The sequence below is a fragment of the Siphateles boraxobius genome, unplaced genomic scaffold (genome assembly GCF_051911475.1).
Source record: "Siphateles boraxobius isolate OS27281-9 unplaced genomic scaffold, OSU_SipBor_1 7, whole genome shotgun sequence".
Taxonomy (NCBI): Eukaryota; Metazoa; Chordata; class Actinopteri; order Cypriniformes; family Leuciscidae; genus Siphateles; species Siphateles boraxobius.
This window is the reverse complement of record NW_027509197.1, coordinates 38,882,716-38,908,923: the sequence shown is the minus strand read 5'-3', so window position 1 is coordinate 38,908,923 and position 26,208 is coordinate 38,882,716. Positions and strand designations below refer to the sequence as shown.

Genomic DNA, 26,208 nt, shown 5'->3' with positions numbered 1-26,208 from the left:
GAGACATTTTTTGAAAGTATAATGTTTTCCCCATGCATGAAGTTTTGTACCATAAGCACTATAAAAATAGTCCATACAACTATGCGCTATAATTCAACTCAAAAGAATAATTAAACTGAGCAGAATATACTGAATCTTTGACTAAATACTATTCTTCTAAAGCTGAATCAGCATTAGCAGTCCAGTTCAACAGAAAGCGTGTCAACCCATTAAAGCAGTCACTTTTCTCAATGATAATGTAATCTGATCATCCATGTAAAGAATTGCACCTGGTGACCATTGCTGTGGCAACTTGTTTTGATTACTAAACTTGTGTGAAAAAGCGCACAGCAAAGTGTTTAGTGTCAAGCTTTCAGCATGGATTTTTCTTATTTTTCTTTTCTTTTCTTCAGTTTGAAACCCAGTCAGAACATGCAATGATGATTATATGAAGCTGTTAATATAAGAGACCATTACCAATCACAGTCCTAAGAGGTAAAAGTATCTAAAACTCTGATATTTCAAACATCCAAGAAGCTAAAGTCACTTTTAATAATCTGTTATATCATTTAAAAAACAAAATCTTTAAAAAAGTTTCTTATTTAATGTGTTAAATTAGCTCATTACTTTTTCGAAAATAAGATTTTTTTTTATTTCTAGAAGGATGTCATTCAGTTTCACCGTTCTTAAACGTGAGAACATGTCCTGTGTGTGTTTGAGATGTTTTGCTTTCAAAGACTCATTTTTGACTCATTTTCAAATTCACATTTTATTAAAACAAATTGTTTCCAGAGATGCTGTGCACATCAGAGGAGAAAATCCACCCGACGGATGTCAGCATCCAATTAGAAAATCTGAAACAGACAAGTATTGTCTCAAACATTGAGAAGGTGAGACCTATTTTATGTATGTTTGTGGCTATTTACATATTTTAAATAAAAAGATAATTTAAATAAGACGACAGAGCGAGCGGTCCTGGTAGCGAGTGTTTATGAAAACTACCATGTAGGCTACACAAACATTTCAGTTTTTATTTTAGTGTAATTAAAATGTGTGAAAATAAATACCAGTTGAATATAATAACTAATAATGTTGTTAATTTTAACCTTTAATATAATGTAACAAATAAGAGGACGCATCTTTTTCAGCAGCAATTGATTGAGTAATACTAACACTTTCTCTTCTATTTTATTTATAGAAAATAAAAAAAAGTACATGTACTGTTTTAGATTAAACTGGGAGGGGTCACAGCACTTGTCCTATTGTTAGTTTAACTGCTTCTATTGTTCTTATTTGTAAGTCGCTTTAAAGCGTTTGCTAAATGAATAAATGTAAATGTAGTTTGCTGCATTATTTTCCTTAAGAAAATCAAACTATTGGCATCGGCAGATATTCTGTAAATTTAATTCCGGTGCATCTCTAATATAACCTGTCAGTGAAATTTAAACTATAAAATAAACTATAAAATATAATTAATCAACTGTATAAAGTTGCAACATATAAAACACATGTGATAATCTGACATTTGTATAAAATACTGTTATCATTAAAACCATAAAACTTTTTCATTACTTGAAATAAACTAAACATTAACTGAAATTACAAAGAAGGTTAACTATAAACTAAATAGACTTAATAAAAAAAATGTGTAGACATATTTAAAAAACAAAACCTAATAAAAATGACAAAAACAACAACAAAATCACTAAAACTTAAAAATGGAAAAAAAAACCCGGAACGTATAAAAATAAACTCTGATTCAAAATAATAATAATAAAAAAAGAGCCCCGCCTCCACTCACTCACTCAGCTCAGAGATCCATTCGTTGACGATCACACGATGATCTGATTGGTTACAAGGTAGTTTGTGACATCAGAAAAATCCAGCGATTTCAAACCGTGTTTTTGAGACTGTCTTTGGTTCACTGCAGTTTTAAAGATAAAATACTCAGCAATGCTGTCGACTTATGAATTTACACATGGTTTGTCTTAAAGCATATTAAATACATCACATAGACATATAAACTACATTAAAAAATATTTTTCAAGGTATACATTTTATCAGTTCATGCATTTCAAGTATTGTAAATTTGACTGTGGTTAAGTTGCAGTATGTTTTCATAGTACAAATCATGATTCAAGCCCCTTTCAGATCCTGTCCGTATTTCAGTAGTGCTTCCGTCCCAGTGTCTGACATCAGTCTGACTGCAGTGCAGTTTTTCATTGTAGACCGTCCTGCCCATACACACCCTCCCCCTCCCATATGCCTGCCCGTTTCATTCACACTCACTGTCTCTGATATGAGCATGGATGAGGCAGCGATGGAGCCGATCCTCGAGCAAACACTCACTTTGAGCGCTGTTGAAGGTGCCCGATATCTGTCTCTCTCTCCCTCCTTCCAGCGCTGCTTTCTCGCTTCCTGGATTAAAGACAACATCAAGAAGAAAGAGTGCTGCTTCTATGTGGAGGATGCCAGGTATGAGGAGTGTGTGTGTGTGTGTGTGTGTGTGTGTGTGTGTGTGTGTGTGTGTGTGTGTGTGTGTGTGTGTGTGTGTGTGTGTGTGTGTGTGTGTGTGTGTGTGTGTGTTTGTGTGTTTGTGTCTGACGGAATGTCTGGTGTTCAATGATCTTGACTTGTAAAGCTGAATCATTTTGAAGAATTAACCCTATAAAACCTACTGTATCATATTTGATACACAATTTTTTAAGGATCAACATGATGAAAACTTTTCTAAAAAACCTCGTGCACTCAATAGACTTTGCTGTAATTTTACAGTTATTTACCGCAAAAAAGCCCAGTAAAATACCATTTATATTATTTACGGTTAACTACTGTAATATGCATTTTATCGTGGGTATTTGTATGAAATTTACAGTAACTTACTGTACATTGCATAAACTTTACTGTTTACGCAAAAGCAGCAGTGCTACTGTAAATGAAGAACACTATATATGAATGGGCATATATGCCAAGTACTGCACAATTAAGGTGTAATCATTGCCTTATAATTCATAGGATGACTGCACTTTTGTTCATTGTGTACACAACTTGTATTACTTATAGGGCTGTATACATATTGTATTTATGTTTTAGGCATATTAAAATGTCATATGATAATGTTTTATAGTTTTTTTCCCCATCTTGTTCTGCAGATGAAAATCATGAATCTGCATAGATTTTACTGTATTTTGCCGAGCAGTGGTTTGGGTGGCTCGCCAATGTATTAGATGTCTCCAATACATAAAATAAGTAAGCTTGACCAGAGTTCTTGTGGGGAGAAGAATTTATTGAAGGTTTGTAGTGTAGCAGTCCTTCAGCAGGGATGTTCGCATGTCGCCCTTCAACAATCTTAACCCAACGTTCTGTCTGTGGGACAGAACTTTATACATGAAGACATAGCCTATGGGCTACAACAATAAAAACCTGTTAGGACCTCCCACAGGAGATCGATCTAACTTGCTAATCCACTCTGATTCTTTGTCATTCACACAAATCACAACATGACATCATGACTTTGCGTAAACATACACGCCACTTTCAAGTCAAGTGGCGTGTTATCTATACGCATTTTGAGTTATCCGCGTGTATGTCCACGCCGAAATCTTTTGCGTGTATGTCTACGCCATAAAATGTCCGAGTGATTCCGCGTGTATGTGTACGCCGTTAAATGTCAGAGCGAAACGAAGCAAAATCTATATCTACATCTGTTGAGCGATATTTCTTTTCCTAGGATGGTAGGAGAACACTCATAAATGGTATTAACCCCAGTGACGGGTAGGTTTAGGGACGGGGTTGGGGTAGGTCATATATTTATATATACATAATACATTAATATAACGTTAAGTCAAAGGCATTGATAAACACGCTGAAAAGCGGTTATGCGTGTTGATAGCACGCCAAAAATGGAAATACGAATTGGCGTGTCATACATACGCCATTTCATGAGATCAGTCTGCCAATCAGTTTCTGTGGGCCATACATCTGAATGGGCCATTTGGCACACACCTTTGCAGACACAGACAGAGTGGATTACATCTGAGGCACAGTAACAATGTAATTGCATCTGACTATAGTTAACTGAAAATACACATAATCTTACAATCCCTCATCTGATCATTTTTGATCACAAAACAAACTTCATTAATCATATATACAGCATAGTGCATACAGGCTCCATTACTTAAAATGACAGGATAAGAGTTCATGGTTAAACTTTGCATTCTCTTGAATGCATGAGTCCTCTGGAAGCTTTTATTTTGGAGTTGTGATCTTTTGGAAGTGGCGGATAGTGTTGTGTTCTGTGAGTGTTCAGAAGTTTTCATCTAGGTGGCCAGTGCAGTCTAAACGTTGGATGTCTTTGCTCATCCTCTGGAACGCTGGAACACCTGCAATCACACAAAAGAGAAACGGGGAACGTATCTTTGCCAAGGAAAATATTTTAAACACATTGTTCCTAACTGCCTGAAAAACTGTCCCTATTAAATATTGGCAGGACACTACTGTGTTTATCAGTGGTTGTATGTTTATGTCTTAGTCCTCAGGCGACAAGCTAGAGCCTAAAAACCCTAGTCCCGCCATATCTGGACTCTGATAAACACTACTGCCATCTATCCCTCGTCTCTAGGCAGATGTTTCAAATCCCAATGGCTCACGTCTGTCCACTCATCTTTTCTCTGCACCTTAACTGTTTCATCAGTTACCATGAGATCCTGAAGGCTTTCCCTCTTGGATTTGAATGGTGAAAATTGATTCTTGGAATTGTGTTCTACCAGGCTGAGTCTTTCATCAGTTTGGGCAAGGCTGTCAGATGTTAGATTTTCATTGGACATGGGCCGGCCTGTGACATGTTCAAAAGGGCATAGTCCAATTTCCTTGTGGTCATCCTTACTGCATTGCTTGTCATTATGCAGTTTTGTTTTAGTTTCCATCACTGATGGCATTTGTTTTCTGTATGCTTCATCTTGAATCAGTTTACATGGCAAAACTTGCTGAAGTTGTCTTAATGCCGCTGTATGTGCACCTCTCTCCTTTACGGCTTGTATAGCAGCACCTTCGACTAGGACATCACCCTTGGCTTCAATTGTTGAGACTTCTGTGTATGCTTTTACCTTTGGGGTGGTGTCTTCATTTGTCATTTTTGAATACACATGGAGTTCATCAGTTGTCGGATGAGATGTCACTAGTTGGTGCTGCAGAGAGAGGCTCTTCAGTTTCCCTGCGGCTCAACAGCTTTTAGCAGAGTTTGTTTTTGTTTGGCTGTCAACTGCTGAAACCTTCTCAAAAGGTTGTCCTCATCATCACTTTGATGTTTTAAACTCAGCTTGCAATCACGAACCCAGTGACCTTCTTCGTTGCAGTACCTGCATCTTCCTTGAGTTTTTGACTGTCTATTATCTTCATTTTCTTTATGCTCATTCCACATTGTCCTGTTGTTGTATGACATTGTCTTTGATCGCAATGCTCGGAGTTTGACTTCATGTGTTCTTTCAATCTTTGCTGACCACTCAACAATCTGATTAATAGATGTTCCAATGCTGTCCCAGTCGTCATATTTAATTTTGAGGGCTTTTGAAAATTCAGGTTTCAGTCCATTTACAAAAGCAGTTTTCAGAGGCATGCTAGTGTCCTTATCAAGATCCTCGCTGTCATTTAAACCAGCATGTTCCAACCAAATTTGTCTGAAGCGTTCATCGAACTCTGCAACACTTTCTCCAGTCTTCTGCATACATGAGGTAATTCTAGCCCAATTAACCTCTGCAGGTTTCAGTTCAAACAAGAATGTTCGTACAGCTTCCCATCCAGCCTCGATGTTTTCTTGAAACTCACCAATCCTTCTTTCGACACTTTCTGTTAGTCTCTTTTGGTCATTATCCCTTAAGTTCACATTAGCAATCATTACTCCATCTAGTGGATGTAAATTGTAGATTTTCTGTAAGCGTTGAAGAAATTGCCAAGCTTTCCGTGGTTGCTTGTACACGTCTGCCAATTCTTTTGACCATTTGTCAATTTGATCTGCAGTAGCAGGTTGGTATGTTCTATATGGAACATGTTTCTTAATAGTTTTTTTTAAGATGCGGGTTCGTCTTTCGCCTTCCTCCTCATACTCCTCCTCATTGTCAACTTCAATTTCAGTCCTTCTGTTCTTGACAATTACAGGAGCGAGTCTAACCTTTTTGTTCTTCTTGGTGACATGAGCATGTGTCTCAGGTTCAACATCACTGTCAACAGGGTTCCCAGTCGAGCTGCTGTTACTTTCTCCTAGCAGATAATGACGTTGTTGATCCTCAATCTTCTTGAGGTCTTTAAATGGGTAGAGTGACCCTTTCTCTATCTTGCTGCTAGATTTTATGGGAGTTTTTTTATTTTAATTCCAGCTGTGTGGAAAGCAACTTTAACAGCTTGTCATTATCATTTAAGAGTCTTTCTTTGTCCTTCTTTTCATTCTGCAATTGTTCAGCCAGTGCTCGAACCTTTGCTTTCTCTGCTTTGTACTCACGCTGTGATTTGTCAGTCTCACACTTCTGTCGATGCTGTAGAATTTGTTTTACCAAAATCACAGACAAGCCATCTCTGTTGGTGTTTGTCCTTAAGCGCTGCATCTTTCCATAAGCCCTTTTAATGTCCGGCAAGGCCCATATTCCACTCTCTGAGTGCTTGACGCCATACTTCTGGCACATGTCATCATGGTACTTCCTTAGTCCCAGCCTTTTGCCCAAATATGCATTCAGATTGTCCATCATCTGATCAATGGTAACATTTGGAGGTTCTGTTCCATGTCTTTCTGTTGTTGGCCTCAGTGCAGGGCCATTACCATTTTTTAGTGCAGACTCAGCCATGGCAAGTACAGGAGAAGTGCCCTCCGACGTGTGGAAACAAAACAAAAAGTGTTAGAGCCGTTAAAGGTGCTTATTTAAATTCTCAGCAGTCTTTAGACTGACCATTTCAGTTACACAGACAAGTCATTAGTTTACTTACTCAGCTTAGTTTTCAATACTACATTCAAAACAAAACATTAACGTTTCGGCAAAGTTTCTTTGTTTCATTTCTAGAAAAGAAAACTCTGATTGATAAGACTTGTTCAGTTCTTTCTGAGCTCTAACCTGAATTGGTTTAAATTTGTCCTTTAAACATTAGACTTTCAATCTTTCTGCATCTTTCATCAGAAGGCAAATAAACTTATAATTTCTAACACAATTAGAATGTTTAATTCAAAACTAAAATATTGGTTTATGAATTAGCATCCAGTCAAGAATTACTAATTCTTGCAGCAACATCAGTCCCAAACATTATACAGTTTCTATAATTTCTGGACGAACAGACTCCAAAAAAAGAAGGACCAAACATTATACTATATTTCAATGGCTCCTACGCATTCATGAGAAAGGCCCAAAGAAAAGACCAAACCCTATACAGTTTCTGCAATATCTGGACGAACGGACTAAATTGTTTCTTTAACAATTCCTACAGACTCCAGAGAAAGGACCAAACTTATACAATAGCTCCTACAATCCCATGAGAACGGACCAAACCTCTTTCTTAAATGATTCTTAGAGACTCAAGAGAAAAGGGCCAAGCTATACAACTTATTTCTATAGCTCCTACAGTTTCAGGAGAATTAACTAAATCATTTAAAAGGTTTCTACAGACTCATGAAAAAGGCCCAAGCCTAAAATTACAGTTTCTGCAATCTCTGGACGAACGGACTAAATTGTTTCTTTAACAATTCCTACAGACTCCAGAGAAAGGACCAAACTTATCCTTTATTTCAATTGCTCCTACAATCCCATGAGAACGGACCAAACCTCTTTCTTAAATGATTCTTAGAGACTCAAGAGAACAGGGCCAAGCTATACAACTTATTTCTATAGCTCCTACAGTTTCAGGAGAATTAACTAAATCATTTAAAAGGTTTCTACAGACTCATGAAAAAGGCCCAAGCCTAAAATTCTCAAAAATACACAGTATGTGTGACTACACTACAAATCTTTACTGGTCTACTATTATTCTTTTCAGAAGATGGTCTTTTAGAGAGCTGATAAGTTTCACTCACCAAATTAGGATCTTTGAGACAGGATCCAGTTGATTCAAATAAATTGTGTCCACAGATGCAGTCTTTTTGAACTTCAGATACTCGACTTGTTGCAGCTGGTGAGTTCTCTTCTTGTCAGTCTCTCCTGGCTGGCTCGCCAAATTGTAAAATTTTACCGTATTTGGCCGAGCAGTGGTTTGGGTGGCTCGCCAATGTATTAGATGTCTCCAATACATAAAATAAGTAAGCTTGACCAGAGTTCTTGTGGGGAGGAGAATTTATTGAAGGTTTGTAGTGTAGCAGTCCTTCAGCAGGGATGTTCGCATGTCGCCCTTCAACAATCTTAACCCAACGTTCTGTCTGTGGGACAGAACTTTATACATGAAGACATGTATAACAATACAACAATACAATACAACAATACAATACAGGACAACAATACAACAATAAAAACCTGTTAGGACCTCCCACAGGAGATCGATCTAACTTGCTAATCCACTCTGATTCTTTGTCATTCACACCAATCAGTTTCTGTTGGCCATACATCTGAATGGGCCATTTGGCACACACCTTTGCAGACACAGACAGAGTGGATTACATCTGAGGCACAGTAACAATGTAATTGCATCTGACTATAGTTAACTGAAAATACACATAATCTTACACTATGCACACGCTGGATGTTTAAAAGTTAAATAAATAAATAAAAAACACGTGGATGGGAGGATTTAAAATTAGTTCTAAGTGAGAGACCAGAGTAATTTTTATATTAGCATTTTTTTCCAATACATTTTTTTTTTAAATCCACAACTGGTTCCCATTTATGGTTCCCATACAGGCAATCATTTTATTTATTTATAATTATTATTATTATTATTTTATACCAGGTAAAATAGCACACATGTGGTGATATAAACATATTTTTAATTATTTGAAATAATAATATTTAGAGTGTATATGTATGTTTGTATATATATATATATATATATATATATATATATATATATATATATATATATATATATATTATTATCTATAAATTACAGGAATGTCTGTCTGTGTGTTTTGCTACGGGCACGAGTAAGTGCAGTGCCGAGTTTGACGTTGTTTGGATTTGAAATGCAAAAGATATCATTAAATATTTCGGTAAAAGAAGCACTTAGCAGGTTCTGGTTTAAAAATAAACATTCTGACATTAGAAGGTTGTGGTTTAAAAATAAACATTCTGACATTAGAGGGTTGTGGTTTAAAATAAACATGCTGACATTAGAAGGTTGTGGTTTAAAAATAAACATTCAGACATTAGCGGGTTGTGGTTTAAAAACCCTTGAATCTGCATTAACCCTTTGATGCGCAAGCTATGGATACCCCTTCTAATGCGCAACATGGGTCTAAAAAGACCCGTATTCATTTCCTATATTATTTCAGTCATGGCTCAGTATGTGTTCTGAGTTTGTCATATCACAGAAAAATGTGTTATTAGACACCCAGCCAAATTAGAATGATAAAAAAGCCGGCAAGTACATAAAATAAGCTATCAAAATCTTGAAAAAAGGAGCAGTAGTCTCTGCTCTCAAACGCTGGGAGCGTGTCCGCTGGCTGCGCTGAAACCACGCCCACTCGTGGTAAAGCTGCCATCGCCACAATCAACTGTCACCCGCTACAGCCGGAATGGATGCTCCTAGCAGCTTATTAGGTTAATTATAACAAGTGCACAAGGTAACTTACAGTCATTGGTGGGCACGCACTGCCGATGATGTCACCTGTTGTCGGCGCGACGGGAGGATGAAGGCCGAGGGGGGAGATAGTCGTTCGGCCCCATTCACCAGTAAAACAACAGCGGATTATCAGTGAATCCCAGTTGTCTCTGACGAAAGTTTATAAAACTATCCCGTGTAAAATGATCACTACAGAGGCGGGTTTTGGTGGTGATCCTCAGCTCTCCATCAAGGTGGCTCTTCACAAAATTAATCCACCTCTTCTTGATGTGATCGTATTTAGGAAATTTAAATAGACACTGAGCTATTTTGTACGTGATCGCATCCAGGTAATACACATTTCTGTGACGAAGACATAGCTATCTAGCAAACTGTAAGCCATAGTAACTAATAATACTGACAGTAACTCGCGGTTGAGCGGCAAACTGATGCGAATGTGCTCTATTTATATTGTTAGGGGAGCGGCCAGCCTCAGGGGCTCGAGTGCGTCATCAGGTAGGGGCGGGGCCAGGAGCTCAGGCACTCCAGTGTTTCATTGAGTACCCTTTTAGCCCCGCCCAAAAAATCCGTAAAATATCAATGGTGAAAAACTGTTTAACGGGCTAACTCCACAATTCAGTACTTCACAGTTCACAGTCTTTGTAATGTGTTTTAGCAATACATTTCTAACATTTATAATGTGTTTAGATTTTTTTTTTTAAATTGCCTTTACAGGGACTTTAAATACGTTTTAAAAATCACTCATCCGTGCACTAACCCCCCAAACCCCACCCCCACATACTTCTTGTCAGTTATTGGCTGGAACAGTTTGTTATGTTTCGTGGTGCGGGTTAGCCCAGTTTGTTTTTGTTGCTGTTTGTGGAGCCTGGGGTGTCTGCAGAGACCGTGTTTTTTTACAGTGTGTTCAGGGGACAGACAGCTAGCGGATAGTGAGGAGATGTTTGCTGTATGTGACAAATGTTTTGCCCTAAAAAAACGTGTGACATCGCTTAGAGCACCTTTAAGTCAGCTACACTGTTTACTTCTGAATATTATATTTTATTCACGGCCATCATTTGTAGTAGCCTATTCACAAACTGTTTACTCAAGCGTAGCGTTTTCAGTTCACTGTGAATGAATAGCAGGCTAACTCCTTAAATTGTCACGCTTATTCATTTGTGGATTTTAACTAAATCTGTAAGTCAGCTACGGCACCAAATTGAAGTTTGGGAGCAGGGAGTATAAATAAAAATGATTTTTTTTCCTCGTCAAGTGGGAGCTCCATCCAAGACCGTAACCAGGGTTTGAAAATTAGTGAGGTCCGGGGTGTTGTGTAAAGAATTGTGTGGTTGGGCCATTGGACCCACATTTCCCCATGGACATTAAGCTGGGACCCTTTTTTTAAAAAAAGGAATTTGATATATATATATATATATATATATATATATATATATATATATATATATATATATAATTATGTGTAGGGTAGTCTCTCACTAGGGGGGTCCGGGGGATTTTTTTTTTAAAAATAAACCATTAAATGGCACTTTCTGGAGAGTTTTGTGCAAAGAAATATAGAAAAAAAGTAGGTCTAGCAAGTCTTATATTTCTGTAATTCACACAGATCAAACACAAATATGCTGACTGAATAGATTGCTAGTTGAGGAACACTGCTTTAATTAATGTTTTTATGATGACTTTGTGAAAGGTTAAAACAGCATGAGCCGTCTTCCTGCTGGCCAGTAAGTTATTTGTCAAATTTCATTCTGTAACAAACAGATCTGTATTATGCTATTGTTTTTGATAGTGTTATAAATTTCTTACAGATAATCACGATGATCACTGCGTTTGTCTTACCGAATGTGGTAGCTTTATGCAATTACAGTTTGTCTATAAGCTTTTTTTTTTTAAATTAATGCCGACAGTAAAATGTTGCCAGATATTGCTACGAAAAACAAGCAAAACAAAATAATAATAATCCGAAATAAGTTCAAAGCTTGTGTTTTGGAAATAAGATTAATATATCACTAAACCTAACATGCAACTTTCCACTTTAATAACTTCCTAAAGTGTCCCATTAAATCAGAAAAACAGGTCCAGACTGTCCCCTTTCCCTTAGGTGGATCTGGCAACACGGAGGCTGCACCGCGCCCTCACTCACAACGAGCTCTCAAGCCCCGTTCACTGCGCTAGCTTCTCACAGCAACATGAATTGCAAACACTCATATGAGGTGGTTTAAACGCGGCTAATTAATCATTCAGAGAGCTTGACAATTTATTTTTGAATGTAAAAAAATGACCGAGGTCTGGACCTCGGTGACCATAGCTGGCTATGGCCATGGCTCCATCTCACTGTCATATTTTATAGGCCATAAAAGGTCTATGATATAAAACATTTGCAAACTTCATATGAAAGGTTCAATAAACGTACTATTACTTAATGTCAGGCTTTACAGGGTTAAATGCTCAACATTGTATCATATAAGTGGGGAAAATGTATTGTAGAATACTATAACATATAATCAGAGAACAACAGAATAGCCTATTATGGATGGTATTGCAGACTTGCAGATGTGTGTAACGTGCATTCAAAGGTCATGAGCAGCGTTAGAAGGGCTGTGCTGTTTCTTTCCCCTTCTGTGGAGCACCAGGCAATCTGCCGAAAGTGATTTTATAAGCAACTGAAATCAAGTAGGCCTAGTTACAGAATTCTCCCTCATTATCTGTCATGTCATATGGGAGAGAAATAAATAAAGAAAGGTTATTATGACTTGCTTGATTGCATAACGTCACGTCAAGGTTTCGGCGGATGATACGTGATTTCAGTTCCCTTTTCACCAAAGCATGTTAGGTCACCCAACACTGGTACTGTGGGACTGTTTTGCCACAGAACATATAAGATAACACACATATAGAGCTCCTTCTCAACATTTTTAGGCACGTTCCTGTCCGGATTATGTGGTAGACAGCTTAGTATGTTTGGAGACACAACAATGGCATGAAGCATCGCTCCCCTCCCTTCTCTTTAGTATATAAACTTTGCTTACATATTTAAATTGTTGCTCGCGTGCAAAGCCCGCGCTACAACCTGGAAGAATGTAAACTGAGGTTTGTGTGACGTCATGTGTCGAGCGGCTCATTACGGACGTCCCTGCTGAGAGTGGATCGCTATCACTAGACGCCAGCTGTGAGTTTTTCGGAGGAGTTACGACTAGGAAGACAGACGTTGCCTAGCAACACGCACTAACGCGCCCCCTTTCCTCGGATTTCCTAGCTCGGAAGTCGGACAACCGTGAGGACACTGAGCATGACTTGTAAGTATGAATTGTTTTCATTGTTTTTGGACCGCTTTGGTTGTTTAAATAATGATTTTAATCACTCGTATTACTGCAATACCTTACTGAGTCCGTATCACTGCCTGTGGGTATGGGAATCGGTCTTGTTGTGAGTGCAATGTGAGTGTAGACCTTTTTCACAATAACCGGAAATCGTAATCGTTGTGGAAGCGGAGTTCCTGTCAAGCGTCAACACATCAGAAAAACAGAAAATGGATCGGGGAATCTACACATCTTCACAAACGGATTTGCCAATTATTACATTTGCCAACGTTACACGACTCGTGGAGGAAAACTCTGTCACCAAAAAGAAAATAAAAAAATAAATAAAGGGTAGGCTAGGCTACAAGTTTTTACATTTTTACAAATGTATCGTCCTGTGGAATCATTCATTCACATACAGCATACGAAGATGTTCAACTAATAAACATCTTCATCGCTGGCAAAAATATGATGCAGATTTGCTTTCACTATAGGCTACTGTAGGTCCACGGCCCTATGGCAAGCCGTTTTAACTTTTATTCATTTCCAGGATATGAATTCTTGATATCAACAATTCAATTCTTGATATCAACAATTGAATTCTTGATATCTGTAATTGTATTTTCACTAGTGAAATGTCACCATATAGGCTGCAATTCAAAATTAACTGTTGATATCAACAATTGATTTATTACTAGTAGAAATATAATTTTTGATATCAATAATTACATTGTTACTAGTAAGAATTTTCATTTTTGATATCTGAAAATGTATTTCTGATATCAATATTATTTCAGATATCTAAAATGGCTTTCTTACTAGTAACAATCACATTCATGATATCAGAAATGAACATAGTCACTAGTGAAAATGGAATTATTGATATCAAAAATGAACATTGTTACTAGTAGCAATTCAATTGTTGATATCAAGAATAGACATTTCAACTAGTGACAATTGAATTCTTGATTTCAAAAATAAAGGTTTTTACTAGTAAGAATTGTATTTCTGATATGTGAAATTGGAATTGCAACTAGTAAGAAATCAATTATTGATATCAACAATTGATTTTGAATGGCAGCCTATGGTGACATTTCACTAGTGAAAATACAATTACAGATATCAAGAATTATAGTTTTTACTAGTTGAAATACAATTCTTGATATCTAGAATGAGCATTTTAACTAGTAAAAATGTAATTGTTGATATCAAGAATTAGCATTGTTACTAGTGGAAATGTAATTTCTGATATCAAAAATTGCCATTGTTACTAGTATAAATCTAATTCCTGATATCAATAACTATCATTTTAACTAGTGAAAATTGAATTGTTGATATCAAGAATTCATATCCTGGAAATGAATAAAAGTTAACACGGCTTGCCATACACGGCCACTTCATCCAACGCTCTTGATGTTCTTAAACTTCCTGTTACTCCAAGTGGAGTGTGAATTGAAAGCGCTTCAGTGATTCAGTGCGTGCAGGAAACTGAACCGATCATTCAAACTGATTCGCAAACCAATTTAGACAGATCTGCCAACTTGTTTGATGACGTCTTTGAACAGAATCGACTCAAAAGAGTGATTCATTTGTGAATTGATCATCGCTCATGCCCATAAAAAAGATACAGCGTGCTTGGAATAAACTACGCATTTAACAACATGTATTGCATTAAAAATATAGTAACGAGAGGAACGTCGCCCAACGTAACGAAGTAAAAGTACAGATTTTCATTAGAAATGTACTCGAGTTAAAGTAAAAGTACACACATTTAAATCTACTCTTAAAAGGACAATTTCTCAAAAAAAAATACTCAAGTAAATGTAACAGTTAACGAAGTAAATGTACTTCGTTACTACCCACCTCTGAAAATCATTAGCGTGCCTACTTAGACATAATGTATGTATATTATAGAGGATATTATCTTACTAAAGCATTATAGTCTGCTTTTAATGAAGCATTATGGTATAAATTTGTTCGGTCTATGGTTGTCCAAGTGAACATCTTGTGTGTAGCGACAATAATGTTAAATGCTCCCCTTTTTAATCGTGAAGTTTGGTCATTCATCCCGCCGGATAGCCTGAATCCATTTCCGTCTAACTTCACTATCAACAGGGAGGGAATGAAACGACAGATATGGCTGCTTTTGTGAATAACTACAACCAAAGATATCCATAGTTAGCCTTTATTGTGGATATCTATGACTACAACAGTCCGGTACGCTACAATGACTCTTGCTCGTCGCTTGCGCCATTTGTTTACCTATTGCCCTGACCGGGGAGGAAGAAGATTTCCACGACGATTGCGTATTTCCGGTAACAAATACGGAAGTTGTGAGAAAGGTCTCGCCTTGTTTCAAATGGGTGTTACTAACGTGGCTAGAGTTGCTAACAGAAGATAAACTAAAACATGGAATAAAGTGAAAATTTTGGTACTCGGCCAGTGCTACCATAGCAACAGCTTTCCGGGTGGCGTCCATGTTTTTTCTCCGACTCGGACGCGCAAAATATACCCGGGCTGCGTTCCAGTCCACTTAGACACGCACTTGCAAACTTCCCTAAGCACTTCCCCTCGGGGGAATCCCTACCGCCATTTTTAATTGCGTTCCACTTCGTGAAGTGGACGAGGAAAGTTTATATGGACAGACCCTCGTTCCCTCGATTTTGACCGAGGGAGTGAGTCTACTTCATATATACACTTCAGGCAGCTCCATATCCCACAATGCAACACGATTGTGACATCACCGATCTCTCTAATCACCACCACCAAAAACAATATGATGTATTAATTTGATTTTTTATATATATAAAACAACCAAAACACACCTATATACATTTGGATGCTGCATTAAACAAATTCTTAAAGGGAAAAATTGTAAATAATAAATCAACTTCATAGCTGATTCCAAGTGATCAAGGGCTTAGGACGTTCCAGTTCAGCCCATTGCAGTTTCCGCCAGTAGTGGGCACTCGTGCAACGTAAGCAATGACGCACATCCGAGTGAACGAGACGGAGGAAGTTAGCGAGTGAAGGGCATGTCAATTTTGGACTGGAACGCAGCCCAGAACGTTTGAAGTGTGTAAGTGACGTCATATCCGAGGGCCGAGTCGGTTCGTTGACAATAATAGAACGCACCCCAAGTACTTTTTACTGAACACATTTATTTTATAAGTTACTTTAACAAAGTAAACCATTACCAATATCAATTAAATATAGCTAAATGTATGAAAAAAGTAAATAATAAAATCTAAAAGGCTATTAACAGGAGAATCTGAAGGAACTTAGTTATCCATAGACGGCCGCATTCATATCCCTTTAAATGTCATAGAATTGACTGACTGCCTTTTCCAGTAACGTTAGATAGACCCAATCTTGTATTTACACAAACAATGGGTTTCCGTCTTTTTTACGACCAGTTATGGCATATTTTACTCAGTTAAATGTGTGGTGTTTTGAAGTAACGTTAGGCCTAGTGCGTTTTCTCAAAGGCACTCTCTCGCAAGAAGAGCACCTTCAATTGACACTGTTATAATATATTGGCGAACAGATTTGCCAAACGCTTCAGTACATATTTGTGCTAATTCGTTTTCGCGCTGGAGAACGACAAATTAGTCTATTTACAACGTGTTTTGCTGCGGTAAGCAATGTAGCCCATCACAGACATAGTTAGTGATTTCCTTGACCGCAATGTCCAATCAAAGGTGTCCAAGTTAGTCAGAATCTAATCACCGCTCATAACAGCAGAGTTTTTATTCAGTGCAGTATTATGCAGGCTCGCGATTCCTCTCATAACAAAGTGTAGACACGATGTAAGAGATGTGACCGCTACATAGGCTACATATACTGGATTCACTTTGCACAGGACAGAAATTTGACATGTTAAAATAGTAAAGAATTTAAAGCATAGGCCTAGTAAAGAATTTAAAGCAATGTAAAGGCAGACTAATAGATTAATAGAAAAATATTCATTGCAACAGAAATTCTATACAAATTATTGGTAAAACTGTCATCTCATTGTGTAGGTGATCAATCTAGCAGTCATCCTACAGTAGATCTGTGATTTATCATGTTCATAACATATAGTCATTAGCCTATAATCATAGATGAAAAATAATGTTTCTTCTTTTTCTCTCTTTTCCCTGTCAACAGGAGAGTCACAGCACTTTGGCTTTTTTGGCTTTCTAAATATATGTTTTGACTAACTATCAGATGCATTATGTGATTAACATATTGTAATGCATAACTTGCAGGGCTCTACGCTTACATTTCTTTTTAGGAGCACCTGTGTGAATCAAGAAACATTTCTGATTATTTTCAGTTGTACACTTTTTATTCAGGATTCTTTGAATAGAAAGTTCAAAAGAACAGCATTTAAGTTACCTGAAATAGAAAGCACTACTGTTAAGTCAGTACTTCTTTTTTTTGGTTGTTGAATGAAATTAATACTTTTATTCAGCAAGGATGCATTAAATTGACCAAAAGTGACAGCAAAAAACATTTGTAATGTTACAAAAGCTTTCTATTTTAGATTTAATTTTGAAGGGCAATTAATAGAGTTCGCTAACAAGGATGTGCAATAAAGCTATACTATTTAAACAGTACTCGACTGGGAATAACTGCTGTTACACAAGTTATTACCTCGTCTGTCCATGAACAAATTTAGATTAAATAAACTCATGACCATTACCGGTATGGGGGCCAGTCAAGACCAACTTAGATGCTTTTTCATGCTTCATGCTTTTTTTTGCGTATTGTCATGATCTCTGCTTTGATTTGTTATGAATTCAGTTCTCTTTTTGCATCCTCCTTTTGATTCTAAACTGAACTCAAAGGCACTGCGAATTGGGTAAGACAAATATAAATTACTTAATTGGGGAAATTGAGAGATGAAACCATGCTGATGACCTCTGTCTGTGGTGGAGTAGTGAGTTTGACGTGTTATTAAAATCGAGGTTCTGTGGGGTGCGGACTGGATCGACTCCATTCCTAGAGCTTCAGGACTGATGGGGCAGTGAACCCCAGGTTACACCGTGAGTCAGTCCTAGTAAAAATCGGATCTATTGGATATGTCCAATAGATTTCTTAGGCGTGCCACAAGAACACCACAGACACAGTGTAATCACCATGGGAAAATCTCAGAGTAAAACTGGGAGTTGTGAAAAATATGATACACGTGTTTTGCCAGATGAGAAGTTGATCTATGTATCATCTTTTTACTCTTAATTCATTTTATAACTGTATCGTATATCTCTTTAAATTCCTTATGTAACTGTTTTAAAGTGCCCCTATTATGGTATATTTTAAAGTTTACAAATGTTGTTTTGGAGCGTCCTACAACCAGTTTACTTGCATCAAAGGTCAAAAAACGGTTTTATTTTCTCATAATATACATTTGCACATCATCACATTTTTCAATGATTCACAAACAACTCGTCAGATGAATCAATCTCTCTAAATCCCTCCTTTTCACGAGCTACTCTGCTCTGATTGGCCAGACAGCTCAGTCTGTTGTGATTGGTTTACTGCGTACAAGCGCGCATGTCGAAACTAAAAACGCCAATGCCATAACAACATCAGCTCTGCGTGTCCTGAGGCTTCCTACACCGTAAACTAAACGCAGTAACGGACAATGACGTCAATTTTACCATATCAATCCGAACGCGACTCCAATAATGAAACACTGGAAGAACTAGTTATTCAACCCGAACCTCCATCGCAATGACGACTCGAGCAGGACGTTTCGATACACTACTCAGTTTGAGGTACATTGTGAGATGTTGCAACTGTAATTCCTCAGCATCAGCATTAACAAGTGCATGTCCATCAACAAACCGATTATTTTACTTGTACTTATTTATTTACAGAGTATTTTTTTAATTTATTGCGGTGAACATGTGGAAACTGTATCAATAACAGTGCATACATTAGCCGAGCTCTAGCGTGAATGACTGATGTAACATAAACGTTGGTAAAACAAATCTTGCTCCATGATTAACCTTTCAGACAATCTGCATTAATAGACAGTTTTAGGTAATAGTGACCCACAGCTGCTTAGCAGAAGTATTTCAGTAAGACAGTAATAATGTGAGTTAACCAGTTAGCAGAGACCTACACAATATAAAACTCAAAACTAAGTATTTGAACACCATCTTTCAAGAGTAAGCGGTTTGCGAATCCTGCATTGAACTCCGAGATTTGAGAAGTAGTTGTCAGTAAAATAAAGGGAACACAGCAAAAGTTTAGGATTATACTGCTGTGGTATCTTGGTAAAGATGAATTTTAACCACTGATTCTTAACATGCTCATCCTTTGGCAGTGGAAAAAAACTGACTTTACCTTCATATTGTAGAGCACAGCGTCTTCTCGACATGATGCTGTCCAGCATCCACAGGAATCAGCTGCAGTGTTTGAGGGGGTTCAAGTTTCCCTGGTGTCTGCGCCCGCAATAAGTGGGCGGGCAATATGCTAATGTTTCATCTTGACGTCACAACGAAACGGCTTATGACTCGTTTGAAAAAGGATTCATTTAATTGACTCAGAGTCGACTCTTACTTAAAGGCAATAACTTTATATACGGTGCATTTTCAGATTTAAAACTTTGCAGGATGTTTTCATTCACTTAGAGCTATGTTACACACTACTTGAAAGGTCATTTTCAAAAATCCACAATAGGGGCACTTTAATTTTCCTTGCTTTTATTTTGTTATTATTTTAATTCCTTACTGTGTAAGGATGTAATTGATTGTGACAGTGAATAAAGAATATGCTGATGTACATGGACTCAAGTCACTTTTTTTGCAAATTTATTAAATTCAATAGCATTCATGTAAAATATAAATTAAAATAAATTTACTGTTTTATTCTGTAAAAATAAGTTGCAGTAAGGGCATCATACTGTAAAAGGAAATTGCAGTAAGGGCAACTTACTGTAAAATGAAATTGCGGTAAGGTCATCTTACTGTAAAATTAAATTGCGGTAAGGGCATCTTACTGTAAAATTAAATTGCGGTAAGGGCATCTTACTGTAAAATTAAATTGCGGTAAGGGCATCTTACTCTAAAATTAAATTGCAGTAAGGGCAAATTACTGTAAAATTAAATTGCGGTAAGGGCACCATACTGTAAAATTAAATTGCAGTAAGGTCATCTTACTGTAAAATGAAATTGCGGTAAGGGCATCTTACTCTAAAATTAAATTGCGGTATGGGCATCTTACTGTAAAATTAAATTGCTGTAAGGGCATCTTACTGTAAAATTAAATTGCGGTAAGGGAATTTTACTGTAGAATTAAATTGCGGTAAGGGAATCTTACTGTAGAATTAAATTACGGTAAGGAAATCTTACTGTAAAATTAAATTGCGGTAAGGAAATCTTATGTAAAACATATTTACAGGTAAGCTACTGTAAAGGGGAACTTACAGTAACTTACTGGCAATATTGCTGCCAGTAAATTACCGCAAAAATACAATAAAATGTCCAACAGATTTGTTGGAGCTAAATCTAATACTTCAAGCTACTGAGTTGTTTGGTCCCGGAGTAATTAGGTTGACTCACTTTCTTGCGGTTTGGTGTTACATTGTTTGCTTCCTCCATAAGAAAATAGAAGACCATTCTTCCGTTGCATCACCGTACATGTTTATTGACTACACAACACCACCATGCTTAATGTCCAATTTTGCTTTTTCTTTGTAGGCTATTAGAGAGAAGTTTACATTGATTCACCGCTTTCGCTTTTTGCGGTCAAAACCTTTTTGCCCTTCCGGGTCAACACACCTGTCTTCTTCATAAGAAAGTCTACCTATATACACTGATATTACAGCGCCACTCAATGGTCAAAAATGAGAACAACACATAACTCTTATAAACACATTTTGGCTCCTACACACCGACCCCGAATTGTTAAATGGTACACAAACCTAACAATTCAAATACAATGAAAAAAGGAGCCAAAAAAAAACTTTAACATACACCCATGTCTAAATGGTGTTATTTACACTTCATGTAATAGACAAAGTTTTGTTATTGGTCTTTCAATGATGCTGGTTTTAGTCTGCAGCCTCACAGAACGCACTAGACCATACTTATCTGGAAAAACCTCAATGATCTTGCCAAGAACCCAAGAACCCCGAGGAGCTGACGAGTCCATAAGCACCACAATGTCTCCAACAGCCAAACTCCTTTTCTTCTGATTCCACTTTTGTCTCTCCTGAAGCAAAGGCAGGTACACCCATAGCCATCTTTTCCAGAACAAATCTGAAAGATATTGCACTTGTCTCCATTGTCTTCTCACATACTGGTCATGAGGTTCAAACACACCAGGTGGTAAAGCTGGTTTCCCTTTTAAGAGAAGAAGATGATTGGGCGTGAGAGGCTCCAGATCAGTGGATAACGTATGGCTTCGTCCACCATGACCCAAACTTTCATGCACATGTTTCAGAATAAGCATAGAAATATGCTGATCTTTACCAAGTATAAGCGAATGCTTGACCTCTTCAGGCATAGCTGCTTTACTCAATCTTCCTCCAACTCTTAACATTCCATCATCCAAAAATGGATCCAACCGATAAATAGGACTTTGTCGATTCACTGACACTTTCCCAGATAAAAGAGCAGAAATTTCCTCACTAAATTTATTTTGTTGGCAATAACAAATGATGGCTTCCTCTGCTCCTTGTAGATCATCTAGTGTCAAAATGAGACTCCTAGGCATTGTTGTAACTCTTGATTCCTTAGACTGTACACCAACGTCCTGATTGTTCTTTGGAGGATCAGCATTTGTAGCCTTCTGCTTCTTTCTCAAGCGAATTCTTTCCCACAAGATCATTTTCAGTTTGAGAAACCAGGCCACCGCTACTTTGAGCCTCCTCCACTCAGAAAAGTAACCGATTAGTTGGTCAGTAGGATTAGACACTTCATTCACACTAATGACATTTACTGTTGATTCTCGCTTAACCTCTGCATCATCGGAATCTATCGAGACATTTAGTGTATCCATAGGCCAATACTCCTCATTCAACCACAAGAAGGCTGGACCTTCAAGCCATCTGCTGGTCTTTAGAAAGTCTCCAATCTTCATTCCTCTTGAAGCGTCATCAGCTGGATTGTCCTTAGAACTTACATATCTCCATTGTGAGGGTTCAACCGTTTCTCGAATGGTTGCAATCCTGTTAGCTACAAATGTATGAAAACGCTTGTCTTGGTTGTTGATGTACTTTAGTAGTGCTGTACTATCGGTCCAGAAGACTGAATCGTCCAACTGGATATTCAATTCTTCTTTTCGCATTGCATCTACTTTGGTAGCAAGTACAGCTGCTGTCAACTCCAAACGGGGAATGGTTACTGCCTTCAATGGTGTCACTCTTGCTTTACCAAGTAGAAAAGCAATGTGAATACGTTTCTCATAATTCAACATACTGATGTATGTAACTGTGCCATATCCATTCATACTGGCATCAGCAAAATGGTGTAACCGGACATGCTGGAGTTCTCCAAAATCACCAGGCTTAATACACCTGTCCACAGTAAAGACAACTTGCGACTCCAAATCCTCCACCCATCTCTTCCACTGACATAATATGTCCTGTGGTATAGCATCATCCCATCTACAACCTCTTCTACAGAGCTCTTGTTGCATTATCTTGGCAGACAACACGACTGGAGCCAAAAACCCCAGAGGATCATACACAGAGCTGGTGATTGAAAGCATGCCACGTCTGGTAAAAGACTGCAGTTTTATGTCCAACTTGAATTTGAAAGAGTCTGTTTCCACACACCATTGTAGGCCCAATGCCCTTTCAACTGGAAGTTTATCTCCATCCAAATCTAACTCCTTCAGGTCTTTAGCCCTGTGATATACTGATACAGTTTGCAATACTGCACAACAATTACTGATCCATTTTTCCAAAATGAATCGCCCTTTCTGACATAAAGTAATGAGAGCCTTCATCGTCTGTATAGCTTCATCTTCCGTAACTGAACTCTGCAAACAATCAACCACATAGAAATTTTGCTTGACATATTGGATCACGTGAGCTGGAAACTCAAACTGATTGTCATCTGCAGTTTTCTTCAGTGCCTAACTTGCACAACTCGGAGAGGAAACTGCACCAAATAAATGTACAGTCATCCTATATTCCACAAGTCTTTCAGATATGTTTCCATTTGGCCACCAAAGAAAGCGAAGGAAATTTCTGTCCTCTTCAGCTTCCTTCACTTGATGGAACATAGCCTGAATGTCACCCATAAAGGCTACGTGTTCTTGCCTGAAGCGAGTGAGAACTCCAAGCAAAGAGCTGGTAAGATTAGGACCCTGTTGAAGTTTATTGTTCAAAGATGTTCCTTGATATGTGGCTCCACAGTCAAACACAACACGAATAGATCCCTTTCTTGGATGGTGGACACCATGATGAGCGATGTACCATACTTTCCCAATTTCACAGTGTAGTTGTTCTTGAGGTATTTGTTCTGCATAGCCATTACTGATGACATCATTCATGTATCCTGTATATTCCTGATGAAAATTATGATTGTTGAGAAACTTTTTCTTCAAACCAAGGACCCGTTGTTTTGCCACAGCAAAGTTGTTAGGCAGATATACTTCTTTGGTCTTAAAGGGCAATTTCAAACAATACTTCCCATCTTGAAGTACTGCTGAGTTCTCCATGATTTCCATGAACTTGATGTCTTCCCTGGACATTTCTTTCTTCACGGTGCTTTCATTGAAGTCATGAGTGTATTGATTCATTAACATTTCCTCCAATCTGCACACAGCAATCTGATTCACTGTAGCAGTAGGAATCTCCATTCCTAATGCACCACTGTTTCCATTCAGTGGACCATTAACTACCCATCCCAAAACTGTCCTAACAGCGTATGGGCCAGTCCCACAGCTGTTAACTATCTCCCAAGGTTCCAACATCTTGGAAGCATTGGTACCAATCAGCAAATCAACATTTGCTTTGATGATTGGGATGTGCACATTTGATAGGTATGGAAACTTAGCCAAGTCCTCAGATGTTATTAAGTTGTCAGTGCTAACTGGCATTTTCTGCTGTGTGAGCACCTCAGGAAGAGGATAGAAGTTATTGCAATCCAGACTGGATACTTCCAAACCAGTCAAAGAATAAGTTGGAACTACGGATTTTTGCCCCATTGTACTGAGCAGGAACTTGACCTGTTTACCTGAAATATTCAGCTTCTGCATAAGCTGTTCTGAGCAGAATGTAGCTGAACTACCAGGATCCAGAAATGCATATGTTTTTATGACATTGTTTCCTTTGATGGATTTAACTTGTACTGGGAGAATAGACAATGCACATCGGTCATTACCGACCCCTGTATGCCCACATGTTTTGGAAGAAACTAACTTGTCACATAACGACTGGCTCACAGCTGCTGATTGCCTTTTGATATGAAGCACTGTCGGGTGAGTTTGATGACAAACTTTGCAATTCAGGCGCCCATTACAATCCTTGCTCATGTGCCCAGTACACAAGCATGCAAAGCAAACTCCCTTTTTTCTAAGAAAATCGATCTTTTCCTTATGCTTCATTGAATCGAACTGATCACACTGCTTCAATGAGTGATTATTAGAACAACATAGGCAATCATCCTTTTCAGCCTGGGCTGAGTCTGATTTTGAACTCCCAGATCCTGAAAGTGAGTCTATGTTTGCTACTGTGATAGCAAAGTTATTTCCCTTCATTCTTTCCTTGGGCTGTGAACTAAATCTTGTCAATGTCTTTGTTCCAGTGACACAAATGACAACTCATGAATATCACCAAACAAGGCTCTGGCTTGGAACCCTGTGAAAAACGAGGATGTGAAATCACTGCAAGCTTATGCACTGTTCCTGCGTGGCTGTTGCAATGTAATGGGGGAGCTTCAGCACAAGCAAGAAATGGATATGCCCTGTGAAAACTACGTATCAGATCTCGTGGTTGCCCACGAGTAAATTGCTCTAAATAATACAAACAATCTGCTTTACTGGCTTTTTCTTCCACACCTTGTTCAAAAGCTTTTATAAAGGTTCTGTACTGAAGAGAATCTCCATCAAATATGGGAATATCTCTTAGTGGCAATGACATTGAACGCTGATGTTGAAGCATGGCAGCTGTGATTTCGTTTTGCTTATGCATGATGTTAAGTATACCATCAGATGTTTTCTGACCAGTGGCATCATAACATACAGACCGCTTGTCCTTTAATTGAGAAGTTGGATGTTGTGATATTCCAAGAGCAGTTGTTGTCTGTCGTTGTTCATCAACAGCATACTGTTGGCTTGTAGCAATGTTAATCCAACTCTCACTTGTCTTAGGTCGCACATCAACTATTTGGCCAGGAGGAAATGTACGAACACTTTGTTGAACTGATTTCACTTGTCCAGGTTTGTATGCCAGTGCCATAGGATTTAATTCATTGACAGATTTCCTTCCTTCTTTTTCTGAGTGGAAACTCTTAACACTTGTAGATCCTTGAGAAGAGCTTTTTCGCTCAAAAGCCTCCAAAACGGCCAATTTAGCAGTAGATGCAGCCAATTCAGCCTCCAAATCGAGCTGCTCCCTTTTTCTCCTTAACTGCTGCTCCTGTTCCTCAAGAGCATGCATATCTTTTAAACAAGCAGCACGAGCAACAAGTACAGCTCTATCTGCTTCTGCTTTTACCCTTGCAGAGGATGCAGTGCTGCTTTTTTTGCTACATTTTGAACATTTACTTTCCACATTGGACACACTGTCATTTGGATTAATACCATCATCATTAACATCACATTCTCTTACAGACACATTACCTTCATTACACAAAACCCATTGATTTGCATCAGCAATGCATTCATCATAAAACATAGTTTTTGCCTTAAACCACGTTTCTTGTTCTTCTCTTTCATCAGGTGACGATAAACCCAATACAGACTCATGAATGCTTTTAACATTATCACATACCTCATTGAACTCTTTAAGTGCATATTGTACCTGTAATTTGTCACCCTTTTGAATACACTCTTGCAAGGATTTTCTTATATTTTCAGTCTTATTCAATGTGGCTTTTCTGCCAGCTTGAAACTTATCCAATTTATCAGCTAATGCTTTGTATGAAAGCTTAACCACACGTTTTTCAGTTTGTACTTCCACATTGCTAACCACACTATTTGATTTTACAGCTGATGCACCAGACCCCACAGTTACTTTTTG

General features: G+C 37.9%; 1 protein-coding gene across 3 annotated transcripts in view; it reads left to right on the top strand.

The window, feature by feature from the left end:
• The first annotated feature begins 391 nt into the window (after positions 1 to 391).
• The window catches only part of trpm2 (transient receptor potential cation channel, subfamily M, member 2), an 82,078-nt gene continuing 56,261 nt past the window's right edge, over positions 392 to 26,208 (top strand). Inside the window, exons 1-3 of one of the 3 annotated variants that reach the window (XM_077215809.1) lie at positions 392 to 474; positions 772 to 869; positions 2,381 to 2,454. In XM_077215809.1, coding sequence (XP_077071924.1) covers positions 774 to 869; positions 2,381 to 2,454 — 170 coding nt within the window. In that variant the 5' untranslated portion in view covers positions 392 to 474; positions 772 to 773. Of the gene's footprint in view, positions 475 to 771; positions 870 to 2,257; positions 2,455 to 26,208 lie in introns of those variants that run through there. The other 2 variants (XM_077215810.1, XM_077215811.1) reach the window with 2 other exon arrangements.